The sequence below is a fragment of the Chelonia mydas genome, chromosome 8 (assembly GCF_015237465.2).
Source record: "Chelonia mydas isolate rCheMyd1 chromosome 8, rCheMyd1.pri.v2, whole genome shotgun sequence".
NCBI classification, from domain to species: Eukaryota; Metazoa; Chordata; order Testudines; family Cheloniidae; genus Chelonia; species Chelonia mydas.
In genome coordinates, this window is record NC_057854.1 from 3183606 (window position 1) to 3202384 (window position 18779).

The window sequence follows — 18779 nt, forward strand, 5'->3', positions numbered from 1 at the left end:
GTAAGGAACTCAGCACCTATCTGACTGTGGATTCCATACACCTGAGTAATGGCTTCATGCGTTAAAACCGAACAGCCCCATTTTGTTGTTCCTGCTAGTATGAAAAAGGCAGAACCATGATTTAGTTCCAGAGGAAGCTAGGCCATCGCGTATAAAAGCTGAGCAATAGCAAGAGAATATCCCCTAGTGCCATTTAATTCTTTTTTTTCTTTTTGCTTCAATAAGTCATTGAAACACTCAAATCCTGCAGCTGCAGGATTGGAAGGTCCAAGACTGCATGGAGAGAGAAATATATGGAGAGATGCCTATAAGAACAATCATACATTTGGCTGTGGCTTAGGAACGGAAGAATCTGCATTCTAAACCTTGGATGAAAACAGAGTTGTTGTTTTTTTTAAAGGCACTTGTGTTTAATAAGAACCAGCTTTGAGCTGAAGAGAGGGGTGTACGGGAGGTGCAGTGGAGAAGCTACGAATGTTGATCACAATGGTCCCTTCTGACCTTGGAGCCTATGACTGTGTCATGTAGCAGGTCTGCGTGGCAGGAGGTTCCTCTCTATCAGGGAGAACAGCTGATACTTCTGTAGTGCAAATCGGAGACTAATTTGTTTTCCCACCTGGCAACAGGAAAAGCTGTAGGGGAGAAAAACACTCCTCCCTGTCCTGTTTCTAGAGAATCTCTGTCACAGGGTGACTGGCCCCTTTAAGAGTTCACCTGCCTCCCAGTTGGGTTTCAGAGGAGGCCCCTGAGCGGAAAGGGCAGGAAGGGGCAGGTGAGAGCTGCCTGAGAACAGAGGAGAGACAGAAGGAGCAGCCGAGAATTGCCTGCGGGACAGCGCTGTAGGAGACCTGCTGGAGAGCAGTAGCCATGAGCTGCGATTGACAAGTTCTGATGGAAGCTGTTGGTGGACAGGACTGGCTAGAGCTGGGGACCCCTGCCCAGTTGCAGGAAGGCTTGAGCAGAGGCCCCTAGGGATGAAGGGAGGGACGAGCTTGGTCAATGCAAGCTGGACCCAGAAGCAAGGCGTTGGCTCTGAGCTCTTGATGAGCAGGGGTGGGATATACGGGCTGGGAGGGCTGGAGGTGGAATGCTGCAGAAAGCCCTCTGGCAGAAAACCTGAATGGAGGCAATAGGAGGAGCCCAGGAACAAAGGGTTTGTCTTGAAGCAAGATTCCCCTGATCAGGGATAGGACTGATGGGCAAGGAGGCCTGGGGGAGTGACACACTGTGGGGAGCCCTCTCCCTGGGGACCTGACTGGGAGAAGTGGGTCTTGGAACTCTCACGGGAAAAGCCTGGAGAGTGGGGCCCTGGGACTGGTTAACGACTCTTGGGTGGGCAAACTGGGAAACGTGACCCTGGAATGGGATCGAAGAGCTTCTGCATTGTCATCTGGTCTTGGCTTTGAGGTTGTGGGAGGATCTGTGTTTACCCCGAGGGACCTGTGAGTCAAAGGGGTTGAATTTGTCCCTGAGGGAGAGACGATATTCCTTTGAAGGGAAAGCTGAGGTGGGTTGTACTTGTGCTGTCGAGGTTGGCTACAGGAGGGCAGCTGTGATGGGGTAATGGGATATGAACAGTGGGATTCAAAGCCCTCTCCCACCAGGAAGGGATGACTGGCAGAGCACTGGTGGGGCCGCACCCAGAGGCCATCCTATGACAGTCTCCCAGGGAAGGGAGAGGGTCCGGGACAGCCATAGGTACCTGAAAACTGCAACTGTGGGCTCCCAGTTTCTAGGGAACCTCTCTGAGGAGGTGGTGCAGCAAGCAGAAAGGACAGGGAGGAGAAGGGGCTGCCAAACACAGCAGGGGGTTGATTGGTGCCCTAGATATCCACCCAAGCTGAGGACCATCAGTGGTGGGTCCTGCCCTTCCTCACCACATATCAGCCTGCAGCTGCTGGGGAGAAGCTGCCAGGAGAGTGGCCAGCCAGGGATGCTTTAGTCCCTCTGAGCCATGGAGGGAGTCACAATAGCATATGGCAGCTCTGAAGTGCCTTTCAGACCCGTGGTAGCTTTATCCTCATAGCTTTTCTGCCCCTGTCCTGCCGCCTGGTTGGCTGTTCTGCAGCCACAGCATCGTGCTGGGAACAGCGGGTTGGATCACATATTCCTAATGCAGACAAAGCTCCTGGTGACCTCAGGAGGCATCTTGTTTGAATGAAGGGAACGGCATCAGGCCTCCAAAGGGCATTTTTAACCACGTGCAAGGCAAATTCCATGCAGTGGAAGCCAAAATGTACTGCGGCTGGCTGAGAGCAGTTAACCTCCTAGCACAGACAGAATTCACAGGCTCCCAGCCCAACAGAGAGATCTAATTTTAGACTCCTTTACCTCAGAAGCAAAAACATGCCACCTCTAAACAGTACTATTTCCGAGTCTGAAATAACAAGGGAGGCCTGTATCTGATGCTCTGAGCTGTCAGATAAAGAAGCTGGGGGTCACTGGTTGATTGTCATTTCCTGCCTCTACAATACTTGTTTCAGTGACTGCTGACCAAGAGGGGTTTGTCCACCTCCCAGCAGGATGGATATTCCAGATCTTCCACACTGTGTCCACACACTATCCATATCTAATGGCTTCCTGCATTGGGGGGAGAGATGAGGGGTGGTGTGATGGAGGCAAGGGGCAAGAAGCATTTGACCTGCTCATGAAGAGCTTTTTTACCATTAGGAAAATGGAGTTGGCACCTGGAGACATGCAGCTGCTCTTCCTCCTCCTCTTTCATTTGGACTGGTTAGTGATTTCTTTGTAATGCGGGGGAGGAGAGAAGGAAACGTACCCCTCTAAATTATCTGTTCCCTGGCTGCCGTGATTACACGACTTCCCAGCCAGGAAATCCATTTCCTGTCCTTTTCCTCTTTGTATGTTGGCCTTATCCATTGCGAAGTGCAGTGGGATGTGTTGCTGACTTTGCAGGCGTGACTTCATTGCATGGCTCTTCCACCCCAAATGTCACTGAGCTGGCTGAGAGGAGTCTTTTCAATACCCTGAAACAGGCAGCTGAGTTTTACCTTCAGTGCTGGAGAGTTGCCTCCCCTTTCAAGCCTATTTTGCCAGAGCAATAAACGTGTTCTCATTACCCCAGGAAAGGGCTTTGAGAAAATGAGATCTGCTGGCTTCAGACTTCATGAGCATCTGAGTCACCAGCACCAGCAAAGAGCCTTGGTGGATTCCAGCTATTTGAATAAGTGTCCGGTTTTACCCAGAGGGCTCCGGAGGGGCTTACTTGTTTCCCTCTCCAGTTGCAGCTGGATGTTAAAAAGCAGCCCTGACAATTATGACTACCAGGCTGGATGTGAGAGGGAAGGGCCGTCTGAGTTTCTCACAATAAGTTCTGTTGGGGGGATTTTAAGCAAAGTTTCCGGCAAAGAGGGATCAAAGTCTCCTTTGGTATAATAGTGTGATTCTGCTGCAGTCGATGGAGTGGCTCCACTCTGTGAAAGGAGGAATAGCCCCCAAATGCAGACAAATCTGGTGTAGAAAGCCTGACAGGGAAACGAATCCCTCCCACCCCAAAATGTTCTTGGCAATCAGTTTGGGCAGATTTATTATTATTTGAGAAGAGAGAGGGATGGAAAAAATTCAGAGCTCTCAATCTGGTTATAGGCTCTCTTCGGTCGTTCACTAGACCAAAATGAAAACAGCTGACATTTCCCACAAGAGATTTGTGGCCTGTCTGTTGGCTTTTGGTTTTTGAAAAATTGTGTTCATGCATCCAAGATATTTGTATTTATTTTAAAAATGGCACCTACCCATGCAGACTGACGGCATTGTTTCACGATCCCCAACTGAGTTGTTAGCTCCACTGAGTTCATTAGAAGAACCCACCCATCTCAAAGGACAACCATCGACATCCACTGGAGCCCAGCCAAACTTAGTTGAAGACCTCTGATTATATCATTTCTGAGCACCTCCCATTGAGATCATTGGTTAGTGAAGGTTCCCAGCACGGTACAGGACTGTGCTAGTCAATTATGCCTGTTGTAAATATTTTACTGGCTCTAAGACACCGGAAAACCAATTTATTGTGGAAACCCTGGCAGAGATTTTTTCAAAGCCACTTAGGGATTGGACCCCAATTCCCATTTAAATTAATGTGACTATGCCTCTAAACTTCCTAGGCGACTTGGAAAATCTCCCACTATATGTTTTATTCAGCCCCTATCTAGCCCACGTCTTATCTCGGCCCCAGTACTGCCAAGTGTTGACTCCAATGGAAGTTAGGGGCTTCCCAGGGCCTCCTTCCCTGTCATCTATTTGCAATTCGTTTATCTTGCTTTCCACTGCTCTCTGGAGATCTGACAAGAAAAGGAAGAGGGAAGGGAGTCTTTCATTCCCAGTCTTTCCTCCGATTCTCTCCCTGTTCTGTTTAGCTGACCGGGCTGCAGGCAGCGCTCTCCAGGTAACCCCAGGAACCAGCCTCCCAGCAGGGGGCTCCCTGCATCCCGTGCCCCGTCTCCGTTACATAATGCTGCCTTCTCCTGCAAAATGCCGTCAGCCTCATTCACTGAACACTTGACCTGCCCTGTCGCTGTGTCTGAGACAGCAAACCACAGACACCCCTGAATGAGGACACCAGGCCTTCCCTGCAGGCCCGTTCATGCAGCAGCTCAGCGGCATTAAGATGGACCCTTTGTTTAAAACAATGACATCGCTGACAGAGCTGCCCTGGTCCATGATCACTCCAAGCCGGTCTTCAGCAGAACAGAGTCTTTAAGACATCTGTACATTGTGGCAGTGGGCCAGGCCTTCGCTCATTTCTCTGCTTTGCTCAGAGCTGACCCGGCTCCACAGGATGTCTGTTCAATGAAAACTGGCAGTGGCCTATTTCCAGCCAGCATCCGAGCTCCAGCACGGGGAAGTCGGTTGCTCTGGAGTGGAGCTGATGTGTGCAGGTCAGGGAGGAGTGAGTATGGGTGCTGAGAGCTAGCCCCTCTGCTAGTTAGAGCAGCCTGAGGACTACTCTAACTTAGGCAGGCCTCAGATCACCCCAGCACCTGAAACCATGGCCAGGAATCAGCATGGGACAGGGTTATTCCCAGCCCCATGGACCCTTTCCTCCGCCCATGCCCTGTTTTTCCTGACACACCATCAGCAGAGTGGGGGAAAAGAGCTTGACAGCACCTGTGCTGGCTGGCCCTGTACCACCTTGCAGTGGGGTGATTGCCTCTGGGCCAGTGATGCCAGCTTTAGGGCTAGCAGTTTGGCACAAAGCGACCGCATAGTGCCAGAGAAAGCATGTTTGAAAAGTGGGCAATGAAGGCCAGAGCCTCACTGATGTCAGAGCCGCTGGCTAGGAGCCTGATCCTGCCTCCTGACTTCAGCGCAGCAACGTCAATTTGCATCGGTTGAGGATCTGCCCCATAGGTTCTAAGCAGAGACTTTCACACAATCCAGAGCCTCTCATAAACACATTGCTCAAAGCAATTTCCTGGAAGTTAATGCAATTTGGTGATGAAGCATTCGTTTCAGCTGAGCAAACTAGGATAGTCAGGGAGAAGATTATAGGGAGACGTTTTTCTGTAGCATGGTGTTTCTGTGATTATCTGCTGTTTACAGATATGCAATAGCTGATACCAGCACTATTCAAGGCGGGACCAATAATGAGGTACCCAGTGAGGAGCATTAGCACATCAGAAAGAAGCCACATGAGCTTTGCTGGGCTACAATGAAGTTTGAAAGCAGAGACAAAAGCAGTCGTATTCCAGACATCAATTGGGCTCAAACGGAACGCTGCCAAACATGACTTCTGCTTCTCCCCGAGGTGAAGAGAATGATTATCTGCATGGAGGCAAGCGGCAGTCTTGTCTGTGGCATGAAAGAACATCTTCCATTGTAGCCTGGTGGGGGCGAAAGGGGCATCTCAGGAGATGAGACACTTGCAGGTCATTTTTGAGAGTGCTGTTTACATTTAGCTCAGGGAAATGCAACCTACACGGAAGTCTCTGGATGCTGCCTGCTGGGGAGAGAGCGGTCACATTGCCTAGAGGCGACCTGCAAAGGGGGAATAAAAAAATAGTGGTGGGGGGGTTCCTTCTTTGTGATTTGTAAAGATGACTTGACAGGGTTTATTCTCCCCCTAGAAAAGTTTTTGGAGTTTGTTTATTTATATATTGCTTGTTTTTTCCCCTTAGGAATATTGGGAATTCTGGTCTTTCCTGGTTTTGCTGGAGCACTTCTTGGATGACTCAGAGAGGTGGATTGGGTCTTTCCATCCCTTAACTGAAGGGGCTTCGGGCTGAATCCTTAACAAAGCCAGCCCGAGCTTTTCTCACAAGGGTTTGAGTTAAATATAGGGCAAAGGAAAGAGTTTCAAACACTCTGAAAGGGGAAGGGATTTTTATTCAGTCAGTCAGGTTTCACTTTCTTGGTATCTCTGATGTCCTAAACTTGCTAATTCTCTAATTGTAGAGTCTTCCAGGAGTGGCAAGACCTGTATGCATCCTGTCAAAAAACAAGCCATTTAAAGAAACAACCATTTAAATTTTGTTACTTGGAGGAGGGCGGAACCCACAACGCATCAGGCCTTTTTTATAAAGCATAAAAAGGGCACAAGCACATTCTGCCCACCCCACTTTGCCCTTGCACTTTAAGAAATCCGCTGCCTGGAATGTAACCATCCCCACTGAGGAGCAGCTGAGTAGGAGCTGGCACAGAGGCTGACTATGGCATCCTCGTGTGATGCCAAGTGTGATGCCTAGACAGTCGACAGTAAAGCACGGGGTGCTTTGTACATATCTGTGATCGATCACTTTACAAGGCCGTTTTACAGGCTTTTAGAGATGGGGTGGCTGGTTTTCGCCGGGGTTTGCCCTGTTTTGCTGCTGCTGAGATGGAGACGGGTTGTGACTTTCTCCGGTTTGCCATTCACGAGCCAGCCTTATTTCCTAATTTTGCAAAGTCGACCACCTGGGTGAAAGAGGAGGAGGAGACGGCAGTACAGCAGCATCGCCCCTGGCACCCAATCCAAATGCTTACTCGTGAAGTGCTGAGAGCAGTCCAGCTTGCTTTGCCTTTCCCATGATCCCAGGCTCCTTGTAAAACTGAGGGGGGATTTTGCCTGTATAAGGAGCACGGGGTCAGGTCCTGAATAGGGTGTCAAACTTTGCCTTGTTCCTATGCCAAGAAGGGTTTGCAAGCTGTAAAATGGCACCATCTGAACCCATTCTCGGGCCATTACATTGTAACAGGAACAGAGATGGGTTTATAACAGCAGGCAGCCATGGACAGCCCAGAGCCCTGGGGGAAATTTGTAGCTCAAGCTGGATCCAGACTTCATAGCTGATCCCCCTCCCCCAAAATGCATGTTGGACTGAACCAAAACCCTGAATCTGAATACTCCCAGGCTTCAACCATGATGAATTTGGATCACAACTTTTATGGCCTAATGTCAAAACACAAGGGGCACGAACCCCATTCTCATTTGAGATGATGATGATGGTTGGTTTTCCATCTCTTGGTGTCTTCAGCTGAAGACTGGATGAATTTCTGGAGAGATTCTTTAGCCAAACACAAGTTATTCGGTTCAGTACAGGAGTAACTGGATGAAATTACTTGCACTAATGGAGGAGCCTGTGACTGGACTCAAACCAGGAGGTCCCTTCCATTCCTATTCTTAAATTCTATGGCCAGGTAAGATTAGATGATCAGACATTCCCTTCTGGGCTTAAAATCTTTGAATCTATGGGCCAATAGTACCAGAGGATGAGTGAACCCATTGGTCTGGGCATTGCTCAAACACATAAGAACGTGCAGTCCCTGTCCTGTAGAGTTTGCAGTCTAAAAACCTCAAGTGAAATCTTGTGGTTTTCTTCATATTGCATCCCCAAGTCTCTGAAAATCATCATTGTACAGGTAATTATTATTTAGTGCAGTTCCGTGTCCCATGGGAACCTGGCTGGTGCCTCAGCTTTTTTCACTTTTTGCAGTCTTATTTATTTATTTCATTTTTTAAAAATGTTACTATTTGAGTTTGTTGAAACCAGGGGCAGGATTTATGAATGAACCAAAATACAGTGGTGGCAGTGAGGGGCCTGGCCGTGTGGGCACAGTGCTACAGAGCGGGGCATCATTCAGTGGCCGAGTTTGGGATTCACAGGCATGCTTTCCTTTGTCCTGATTCATTGAATAAATGTTTTGAAGGAGCACTTAGGAAGATGACTAGCTGAGCACTTACAGGTATGAGTGTATTTCATGAGACAAAATTATCTGAATGCAGTGTTTGTGTGCCAATGGCCATTAACCTTTGAACTTCTGAGCCGCTCCCCATTCAAGTTCCCTCTGGGCAGGGAGAGGAGACATATAATATTGGTCTCGCAGATGCTCTGATTGCATTGATGTTTTGTGCAAGCCATTAGCCCCTCTCTTGTTTCTGAAAGTGTGTTAGTGGAGGGCTTGGCAGACGGAAAGTGCTGCATTAGAGGTAAATGTTGCAGGGCAGAGGGTGGAATATGTACCAGAGAAAAGCTCCCTAGTGACTGCCCCCAAAAGGCTCATCTTCCATTGGCCATGTTTTTTTTTCACTTTGTTCAATTTTATACTGTGTTTGTTATAGCTTGTTCAGCCTAACCAAACGAAGGCAGAGGGGAGATATGATTGTGCTCTATAAATACCTCAGAGGGATAAACACTAGGGATGGAGAGGAGTTATTTAAGTTAATCGCCAATGTGGGCACAAAAACAAATGGAGATAAACTAGCCATCAGCAAGTTTAGACTTGAAATTCGACAAAGGTTTCTAACCACCAGAGGAGTGAAGTTCTGGAATAGCTTCCTAAGGGGAGCAGTGGGGGGCAAAAAATCTAATTGGCTTCAAGACTGAGCTTGATAAGTTTATGGAGGGGGTGGTATGCTGGGACTGCCTACAATGGCATGTAGCCCATCTGTGACAGCTAGCAGCAAATATCTCCAACAGCCAGTGATGGGACACTAGATAGGGAGGGATTTGAGTTACAATAAAGTATTCTTTCCCAGGGGTCTGGCTGGTGGGCCTAGCCCAAATGCTCAGTGTCTAACTGATCGCCATATTGGGGGCTGGGAAGGAATTTTTCCCCAAGTCAGATTGGCAGAAACCCTGGGGGGTGGGGTGGGGGTTTGTTGTTGTTGTTGTTTTTTTTTTTGCCTTCCTCTGCAGCATGGGGCATGGTTTTGTGTAAATGGCGGATTCTCTGCAACTTGAAGTCTTTAAATCATGAATTGAGGACTTCAGTAACTCAGCCAGAAATTAGGGGTCTATTACAGCAGTGGGTGTTAGTTTGACATCTGTAGTATGCAAGGTCTTGGAAAAAAATTTGAAGGAGAAGGTAGTTAAGGACGTTGAAGTCAATGGTAAAAGGGATAAAATACAAGATGGTTTTACAAAAGGTAGATCGTGCCAAACCAACCTGATCTCCGTCTTTGAGAAAGTAACAGATTTTTTTAGACAAAGGAAACGCAGTGGATCTAATTTACCTAGATTTCGGTAAGGCGTTTGATACCGGGCCACATGGGGATTTATTAGTTAAATTGGATAAGATGGGGATCAATAGGAAAATTGAAAGGTGGATAAGGAATTGGTTAAAGGGGAGACTACAACGGGTCCTACTGAAAGGTGAACTGTCAGGCTGGAGGGAGGTTACCAGTGGAGTTCCTCAAGGATCGGTTTTGGGACCAATCTTATTTAATCTTTTTATTACTGACCTCGGCACAAAAAGTGGGAGTCTGCTAATAAAGTCTGCGGATGATACAAAGCTGGGAGGTATTGCCAATTTAGAGAAGGACAGGGATATCCTACAGGAGGATCTGGATGACCTTGTAAACTGGAGTAATAGTAATAGGATGAAATTTAATAGTGAGAAGTGTAAGGTCATGCATTTAGGGATTAATAAGAAGAATTTTAGTTATAAGCTGGGGACGCATCAATTAGAAGTAACGGAGGAGGAAAAGGACCTTGGAGTATTGGTTGATCATAGGATGACTATGAGCTGCCAATGTGATATGGCTGTGAAAAAAGCTAATGCAGTCTTGGGATGCATCAGGAGAGGTATTTCCAGTAGGGATAAGGAGGTTTTAGTACCGTTATCAAGGCACTGGTGAGACCTCACCTGGAATACTATGTGCGGTTCTGGTCTCCCATGCTTAAGAAGGATGAATTCAAACTGGAACAGGTACAGAGAAGGGCTTCTAGGATGATCCGAGGAATGGAAAACTTGTCTTATGAAAGGAGACTCAAGGAGCTTGGCTTGTTTAGCCTAACCAAAAGAATGTTCAGGGGAGATATGATTGCTCTCTATAAATATATTAGAGGGATAAATACCAGAGAGGGAGAGGAATTATTTAAGCTCAGTACCAATGTGGACACAAGAACAAGTGGATATAAACTGGCCACCAGGAAGTTTAGACTTGAAATTAGACGAAGGTTTCTAACCATCAGAGGAGTGAAGTTTTGGAATAGGGAGGCAGTGGGGGCAAAAGATCTATCTGGCTTTAAGATTAAACTCGATAAATTTATGGAGGAGATGGTATGATGGGATAACGTGGTTTTGGTAATTAAATATTCATGGTAAATAGGCCCATTAGCCTGTGATGGGATATTAGATGGGGTGGGATCTGAGTTACCCAGGAAAGAATTTTCTGTAGTATCTGGCTAGTGAATCTTGCCCATATGCTCAGGGTTTAGCTGATCGCCATATTTGGGGTCGGGAAGGAATTTTCCTCTAGGGCAGATTGAAGGGCAGGTTTTTCGCCTTCCTCTGTAGCATGGGGCACGGGTCACTTTTTGGAGGATTCTCTGCTTCTTGAAGTCTTTAAACCACGATTTGAGGACTTCAATAGCTCAGACATAGGTGAGAGGTTTTTTGCAGGAGTGGGTGGGTGAGATTCTGTGGCCTGCGTTGTGCAGGAGGTCAGACTAGATGATCATAATGGTCCCTTCTGACCTAAATATCTATGAATCTATGTTCTGTGGCCTGCAACATGCAGGAGGTCGGACCAGATGATCATGATGGTCCCTTCTGGCCTTGAAGTCTATGAGACTCATAACAAAGAACTCCCACACTAAGTGCCTTGCAACCCAGTCCAGCACCCACTGACGTTAATGGGAGTGTTTCCATTGATTTAAACGGGAGCTGGATCCGGCCCTTCTTGCACTGTGATTGTCAGATATCCCAGCAGAGATGATTCAATAATAATGTGCCAAGTATAAAGAAATGTCCTTTTTTGTCTTTGCCTTGCTATTTGTAGGCACCTCTTTGCACCAGGCTACACTGAAACCCACTATACCCAGACTGGAATGCCCCACACCATTACTTTCAACCACACAGTAAGTATCGGGGGAGGGATAGCTCAGTGGTTTGAGCATTGGCCTGCTAAACCCAGGGTTGTGAGTTCAATCCTTGAGGGGGCCATTTAGGGATCTGGGGCAAAAATTGGGGATTGGCCCTGCTTTGAGCAAGGGGGTTGGACTAGATGACCTCCTGAGGTCCCTTCCAACCCTGATAGTCTATGATTCTATGCCGGTGCAGGCGAATCCAAGGAGAGGGTACAGAGAGGGGACGGGGCTTCATCCTCTGAAGACTTGAGTTTCCAATTGGACTGGGTGGAATGTGACTTGACTTTGGAATTCTCAGCCTGTAGATATCTCTAGTGGGCAACTGTTTGCACCCCCAAACCTTTGGCCAGTCAATGGTCCCATCTCAGATGAGTTCTTTGGTGGGCACAGTCTGACGGATGCTGCATATTAGGTCTACGGAGCAGTGGCAGAGATCTGCAGGGAAACCTCTCCCTTTGCCTGCCTCTCACTGTTTCTTTCTAGTCTCTGCAGAATTTTGGAGCTCTTGAAAGCGAAGACCTGGGGAAAATGTTGCTTTTTCCACTTCTGTAAGCCAAGGTCTTCCCCAGATCCCAAATACCCAATCTGGGCTCACCCCAACGAATATAAACCAGAGCAGAGAGAGAATTTTCCAAAGCACTGAAATGACTTAGGAGACTCAGCCCCATTGCCTTCCAATGCTGCTGTTCATCCCTTTGCTTTTGACGCTGCCCTTTGCAAAGTGCAAGCTCCATGCTTGCTGTGTTCCCAGCCCTTTGCGAGACTAGTCCATGCCAGCTGGCTCCTGGTCAGAAAAACCATCATGAATTGCCGATCTCAGACAAGGACTCTCAGCTGCAATTGCACAAAGATATACATTAGTTAGAATTTTAAACGAAAAGATAAAGACGATGAGATAATTTTCCCTGCTACTGTTTGCTCCCCTCTCTCCTCCCAGAGGCGCACAGCTGGGTGAGGCGTTTGGGCTGTGATGGAATGCTGTCAGCATGTTGACTCTAGTGGCTTCCTTGTTCCTACCATAGTCTGCCTTTTGTCTTGAGATGAGCCCATCTAAATGGACTTTCCGGTCTATAACATATAACCCTTTATAGAACTAAAGTATGAGGTCAGCACATTCTTCAGGGCCTGATCCAAAGCCAGCTGAAGTCAATAGACAGATTCCCGTTGACTGACTTCAACAAGCTTTGGATCAAGCCCTTAGTGCTGCAGCCTGGTCTGCTTGTCTGTGAAGCTTCCTTGGGACATTACAGCACCTTAGATTTTATTAGCAATGAAGAGCATGTTCATGCATATCCACAAGGCCATGTTATGACAGCCGAGATGCTAGGTTTGAATCAGGGGACTGCTGTTTTTTGTTATTGTTGTTGCATTAAAGTCTCACCTGGTGGCAGGAGGGACAATAATAGAGAGAATTAAAGGCTCTGTCATTGCACACCCAGGTCCTGTACTGGTCCTTTCTGCCTAGGTGTTAATTCCACCCTCCTGCAATAAAAGAACTCACCAAACTCTTCCTTCCTTAGACAATCTCCTTTCTCCTTTCCAGGACCATTGCTTCTACCATGGTGTTGTGCGAGGCATGGAACAATCCAGCGTCACACTCAGCGCATGCAAAGGGCTACGGTAAGATTCAGGCAAGCCCTGACAAAACAAGCATCTGACAGTCCTTTGGCCTCCCCTCATCCTTTCCAAGGTCTCCAGGCAGCCCTTCATGTGACTCCCTAGCAAGGTTGTTAGCATTAGAGCTAGTCGGGAATTTTCCAACTAAAAGTTTTTGGCCAGGAAACGTGGATTGGTCAAAAGCAAAGCTTTGTGTGGGAAAGGGTCGGCTTCAACAAATGGGTCGACTTGAACTTTTGAAGTATCGCAACGAAACCTTGTTTTCCCAGTTCGAACTGACTCTTTGGTTGGAAACTGAGTAAAAATAAATAACTTCTGAATATTTTGTCCACAGGAATTTTTGTTGGAGTTGACACACTTAAAAAGCGTTTGACAAATTTCTAACCAGTTTTAGTCCTGGGCAGAAAAAAAGACCAGATCCTCAGCAAGTGTAAATCAGCATAGCTCTAGTGAAATCAACAGAGCTACATTCACCTACCGCAGCTGGGGATCTGGGCCCACAACTAGGGTGGCCAGCTGTCCGGTTGAAAAGGGGACCTGACGGTATCTGGTCAGGTCTACTGACAGGACACCCAAAGTCCAGTTACTGCGGGTGGGGGAGGTGGGGAGATGCCAAGTCAACACCTGGGTCAGGCCCCTACTCAGTCAAGGTCACCTCCTACCTGCATTGGGCGGCTGCAGCTCCCTGCCCCAGTTCTGCAGGAGAGTCCCTCCCGACCCACGCAGGGACGGGGGGAGAGGGGAAAAGCTGTGAATGATGGAGGGATGGGGAAATGGGAGCAAATGGGGGTGGGGCCTCAGGGGGAAGGGGCAGGGCAGGAGCGGGGCCTTGGGGGAAGAGGCGGGGCAGAGGTGAGGCCTTGGGGAAGGGGTGGGGCAGGGGAGGTTTTTTTTAAACATTTTTAAACATTACAAAGTTGGCAACACTAAATATCACATGCGCTTGAAGGCTCTTAGTTAAGATAGGTTTCAGAGTAGCAGCCGTGTTAGTCTGTATTTGCAAAAAGAAAAGGAGTACTTGTGGCACCGTAGAGACTAACCAATTTATCTGAGCATAAGCTTTCGTGAGCTACAGCTCACTTCATCGGATGCACCGTTGCATCCGATGAAGTGAGCTGTAGCTCACGAAAGCTTATGCTCAGATAAATTGGTTAGTCTCTAAGGTGCCACAAGTCCTCCTTTTCTTTTTAGTTAAGATACTTCACATCTGTTTATAAACAGGACACTGTTTGCAGTCAACTCCAGCTGAAAGCTGGTTGGAAGCTGGGCTGGGGAGATTTAGTCCAGTCAGGAAACAGGCCTTGCCAAAAAAACCCCTCAGCAACCTCAAGTGCTTTTAATGTAGATAAATATCTGATGGTATAAACAGGACAAAGTGGCCACCTGTGTTTTGCAATAAATAATCCACTTGCCATAAAAAAGCAGAAGAAATCACAGGTGTGCCCTGCTTCTGTTTTATCCCACATTCTTCCAGGTTCTTTATTCTTAGCGTCAGAGGAAACGGCTCTAGTTCGGCTAACGTGCAGTCGTGCTGCACCGCGCCCCAACCATGGTGCTGCACACTGGCCCAAGGAACTGTTCTAAACAATGATGTATGGAAGCCGAGCACACATCTGTTTTCACTTTCCCTGCAGAGCTATCAAGCAGAGCCATTCTACCCCCAGATCTATACGTCTTCCATTGGGCAAAGACCCCCCTTAAACACAGAGCCTTTCCAAACCTGATGCATGGAAAAAGGCCAGTTGAGAAAACCAGAACCACATAGGAAACATACTTCCATCCGCCCTTGATTACAATAGCGCAAACAAGGTTTCTGCTACAATGTGGGGAGAGCGGCAACGTAGCCACCTAGGAATATTGTTAAAAATGCATGTGCAAGAGGAAAACCTCCAGAAGCCGTTACACTTTCCACCAGGAAACTGTCTTAGTGCGATTTTAGCAACTTGATATTGCATGACAAATGTGGGGGGCTCCATGTAGAAACAGCCCCATCCTGTGAATCTTGATAGCAGCTTTTACCAGCTGAAGTCAGGGAAGCAAAGCTGCCACCAGGCGAGCGTCCTCGCTGCTTTTCCTCTTCCTGGGGGGCAGCTTGCGGCACCTGGCTGGTTCTGTTGGCTAAGCTCTTAGGAGCAGGGACCATCTTCTCGCTCTGTGTTTGCACAGCACCCAGCACAATCAGGTCTTGGTCTGTGACTGGGGCTGCTAGGAGCTACTGCCATACAAATATCAAAGAATAGAGTGAAGGGGGCGCATGATCCTGCCTTCTTTGGGATGTCCTGTGCCCTGACGATTCACAGGGAGAATGGCTCCCATTGTGTGGAATGGAAAGCCTACATTCATGTCCCATCACTGCATGGAGTGCAAGAAGCTGGGGGAGCCTCCTTGCATGCCCACCCTGCTGTAAGCACCCCTGGAGCAACATGGCACAATATGTCCTGGGGGTAATTCGGTACAGTTTCTGACAGTTCGATACGGTCATGTTCTAAAAAGAGCTCGGGATGAAGATAACCTTGGCTTCTCATGTGCCTTGGTCGCAGGCACAGGTCCACAGTCTGCCAGCCTGAGTGGACAGTAAATGACTGAAATGGATTCTCCAAATTGGATAAACTGCTGGTTCATTCGCAAAACTCGGCAGCTTCCCAGCACAAAGCTGAGCGAGTGACGGCGCGGACAGCAAGGAGGCTCCTTCAAGGTCAAGGGCGACGCTCAGAGGGATGTGCAATCTCTAGAGATGTATGACAGGGCTGGGGCAGAGGTCTGAGAATGGGGCACGTAAAGGAGCAGTTACCCATTTGCAAGCACTAACGCCTGCTTGCCCATGCAAAGGTGGGATTTGTGATGAGCAAACGGGTGCGCTCATAAGGTTTGCTTGCATTCTCGGATGTCGGCCCTTAAGGTTTTGCTGTTGACCTATGTTACTGCTAGAAAATGAAGAGTCCCTGATCAGGACTGGGGCTCCATGGGTGCTGTACAAACATAGACCCCGATCATTCAAATACTCATGCACATGCTTAACTTTTAGCCCCTAGTCACGTGCTTAAAATTCAATGCAGGTGTGTTTGCAGGACAAGAGCCACAGAGTCTATCTCATAAAGTTTATGCAGAAGTGAGCTCATTAGTTACTATGTGGTAATAAACCACTGTGAGAGCAAACGCCACGAGTACCAGCCGGGCTACAGTGGGCTTGTGTCTGAGGAACTAAAGAAGAGGAAGGGGCCTGCACTGAAGCAGAAGAAGCATAAGCTTGAAGCAAAGCTTTCAGTGGGACCCCACCACCCAGCTATGCAACCCGCCAGTGGATTCTTCCTGGGCATCTGCCAGTGGGGCCAAATGCTGCTTTTGGAGGGGCAACCCCTGTTGATTCAAGTGGGCTAACACCAGTGTAAACGAGAGCAGAATTTAACCTGGATCTTTTCCTCAGCAATACGGGTGAGCTTTATTTGGCATTGCTCTGCAGCCCCTAAAGTAACTCTGCAACGTGAGGTGTGTTTCTGGCACTGGGAATACGAGAGACAGGGCTTCTCTAATGCTTCTAAAGCCTGCTCAGCTTGTCCAGGTCTTTCAGATGATGATTTCTGCAGGGATCTGGGAAAGGCATTGGTCTTGTGCCGATTCTGTTATGGCTGCAATGCACCTTTCGGGGGCCTGGGGAAGGAGTCTGCTGACCATCCTATGCAGCGTCTATCAAAAGGGGCCACTGCTTCCCGGATAGTATTGGAAATACAGAGCAGTGCCTAAGTCACTGCACAGTGTGGGCTTGTGGGGGAGAGCTGTAGGGGAAATCAGGCAAAGCGCCACGATGGCTCCCTAGTTTGCTTGAAAGGGGTCACCTGGAAACTCTTGCTCTAGCAAGTAGCTTTTAAATGAAAATAACAGGCTTCTAATATATGAAATCTGGATAGCGTGCCCAGCTCCCAGAGTGCATCCTGAATACAACCCCAGACTAGAACGAAAGAGCGTTCTATGACCATATCAATTATTTTATGTTCTTTTACAGCTCTTTTCTATTGGCCACTTAGTTTGTTAAATAGGATGCGCTAGTTTCCCTCACACACTGTGCCATGCACGGAAGCACAGACCAAAATAGTTGGCCAGAAGAAGCCTTGGCCAGAGGTGGGTCCCAGCCTGGGCAGTTGGGGGAAGGGAATTCCTGCATGGGACGTGCTAAGGATCTGTTGCTCCCTGGCTTCCATTTGTATCACGGCAAACCCCTGCAGTGTCTCAAAGGCTGAAATGAAATTAAACCTGCATGAAGGAGATAAAAATAGGAGCTCTTAGCCTACTTGGAACACGGCTTGTTATGTACCAGCAGTGGTGTTACGGATTGTCTCTCTCCAATCTTCAGTATAATTTCAAACAGTCGGGATGAAATTCATCCCTGTGCAGAAGAACAGCAAAAGAAGAACAACAATTCATCCCTTGCCTCACCTGCATCCCTTACCCCCTAATACAAATGGAGAAATTGAGGTTAATACATTCTTACCCACTTCCCTGTGGGCTGTGGCTGAAAAGGCCCCAAGAACGATTATCTAAGGCACATGGCTATATGACAAACAACATATTATTGATCATGGCTGGTATTTACAGAGGAGCCTAAGGAAATTAGGTGCCCAACTCTCATTGAAAGACCATGGGTGTTAGGATACTTTGTTCTCCCAGACACCTTTGACATTCCCAGCCCCCATGTGACTGCATCCTGGAGAGGCTGTAATTCTGTGTTTATTGACTAGATTGGGTTGGAAAATGGTATTTTCTGTGCAGGGGAAAATGGGGAAAAACCCTTAAATTGACATTTCACTTGAAAATTTTCACATAATTTTTTTCATGAAGGGAAACAAAATGAAAAACATTGTTTTGGTTCCAAATGCACAGGCTTTTGGCTTGGGTTCCCTTCCCCTTTTTCCCACTGGAAAATGGGGGCAGGGTCTGGGGAGAATTCCTCCATTTTGAGGAAATGAGGCAAAACCTAAGGAGGAAAATAACCCCAAAACCTCAAATTTCTGTTGATGAAAAAACCAAAACATTTTCTTGTTTTGTCAAAATGCCAATTTGTGATTCAGTTGATCAGCCTCTTGGTGCGCAATATTTTAGACAAAAAAAAGCTCAACAAGTTCTTGTATTAACTGGTAACATCATTTCCCTGTCTGAAGTATTTATCTATCTTCCTTCCCCACAGTATCTGAGCACCTCACAATCACTAATGTGTTTATCCTCACAACACCCCATTGTCCCCAGAGAACAGATGGGGAACAGAAACACTGAGAAGCTAAGGCCCAGACTGTCAAAGGATTTCAGTGAAAGTTAGTGGCTTTGGGCCTAAGCGACTTCCCCAAGATCGCACAGGTGGAGCAGGAAATTAAATGCTAGTTTTCTGGATCCTTGACTAACCACTGAACTATCCTTTCTCTCACTGCTTCTTATTTCAACAGTGGTCTTATAGTACTGAGCAGCAACCTCAGTTACATCTTAGAGCCGGTCCCCGATAGCCAGGATCAACACTTGGTCTACAGATCAGAACATTTGAGGCTTCCCAAGGGGACTTGTGGATATCTGCACGAAGAAACGACAACCACACACTGGCTCAACACATTGACAGGCCGGGCCACAGCACACCATCACAGGGTGAGTGTGTACCATGTAAGCTAGGGCACTAATGTGCAACATGCTGCAGGGTGTGGCTCATCCCCTGTTCGCAGGGTGATACTGCTGTCCTCCAAGAGCAGGGCTGTGGAAATGAAACCAAGGGGTTATAGTTCCTCCAAAAGGAAGACAGTGATTAGGAACTAGTGGCTGCTCAAGCAAACAAGTGCCCATGTGTAACGGGGGGCAGGGGCATCGTCAGTAAGGCAGCAA

The 18779-nt window shown here is 47.7% G+C and overlaps 1 protein-coding gene across 7 annotated transcripts in view; it reads left to right on the forward strand.

Moving 5' to 3' along the window:
* ADAM19 (ADAM metallopeptidase domain 19) overlaps nt 1–18779 on the forward strand; it is a 53762-nt gene that overhangs the window by 9630 nt on the left and 25353 nt on the right. For all 7 annotated transcript variants that reach the window (XM_043521624.1, XM_043521625.1, XM_043521626.1 and 4 more), the window contains 3 exons: nt 11219–11297; nt 12850–12926; nt 18356–18548. In XM_043521624.1, coding sequence (XP_043377559.1) covers nt 11219–11297; nt 12850–12926; nt 18356–18548 — 349 coding nt within the window. The remainder of the gene's footprint in view (nt 1–11218; nt 11298–12849; nt 12927–18355; nt 18549–18779) is intronic.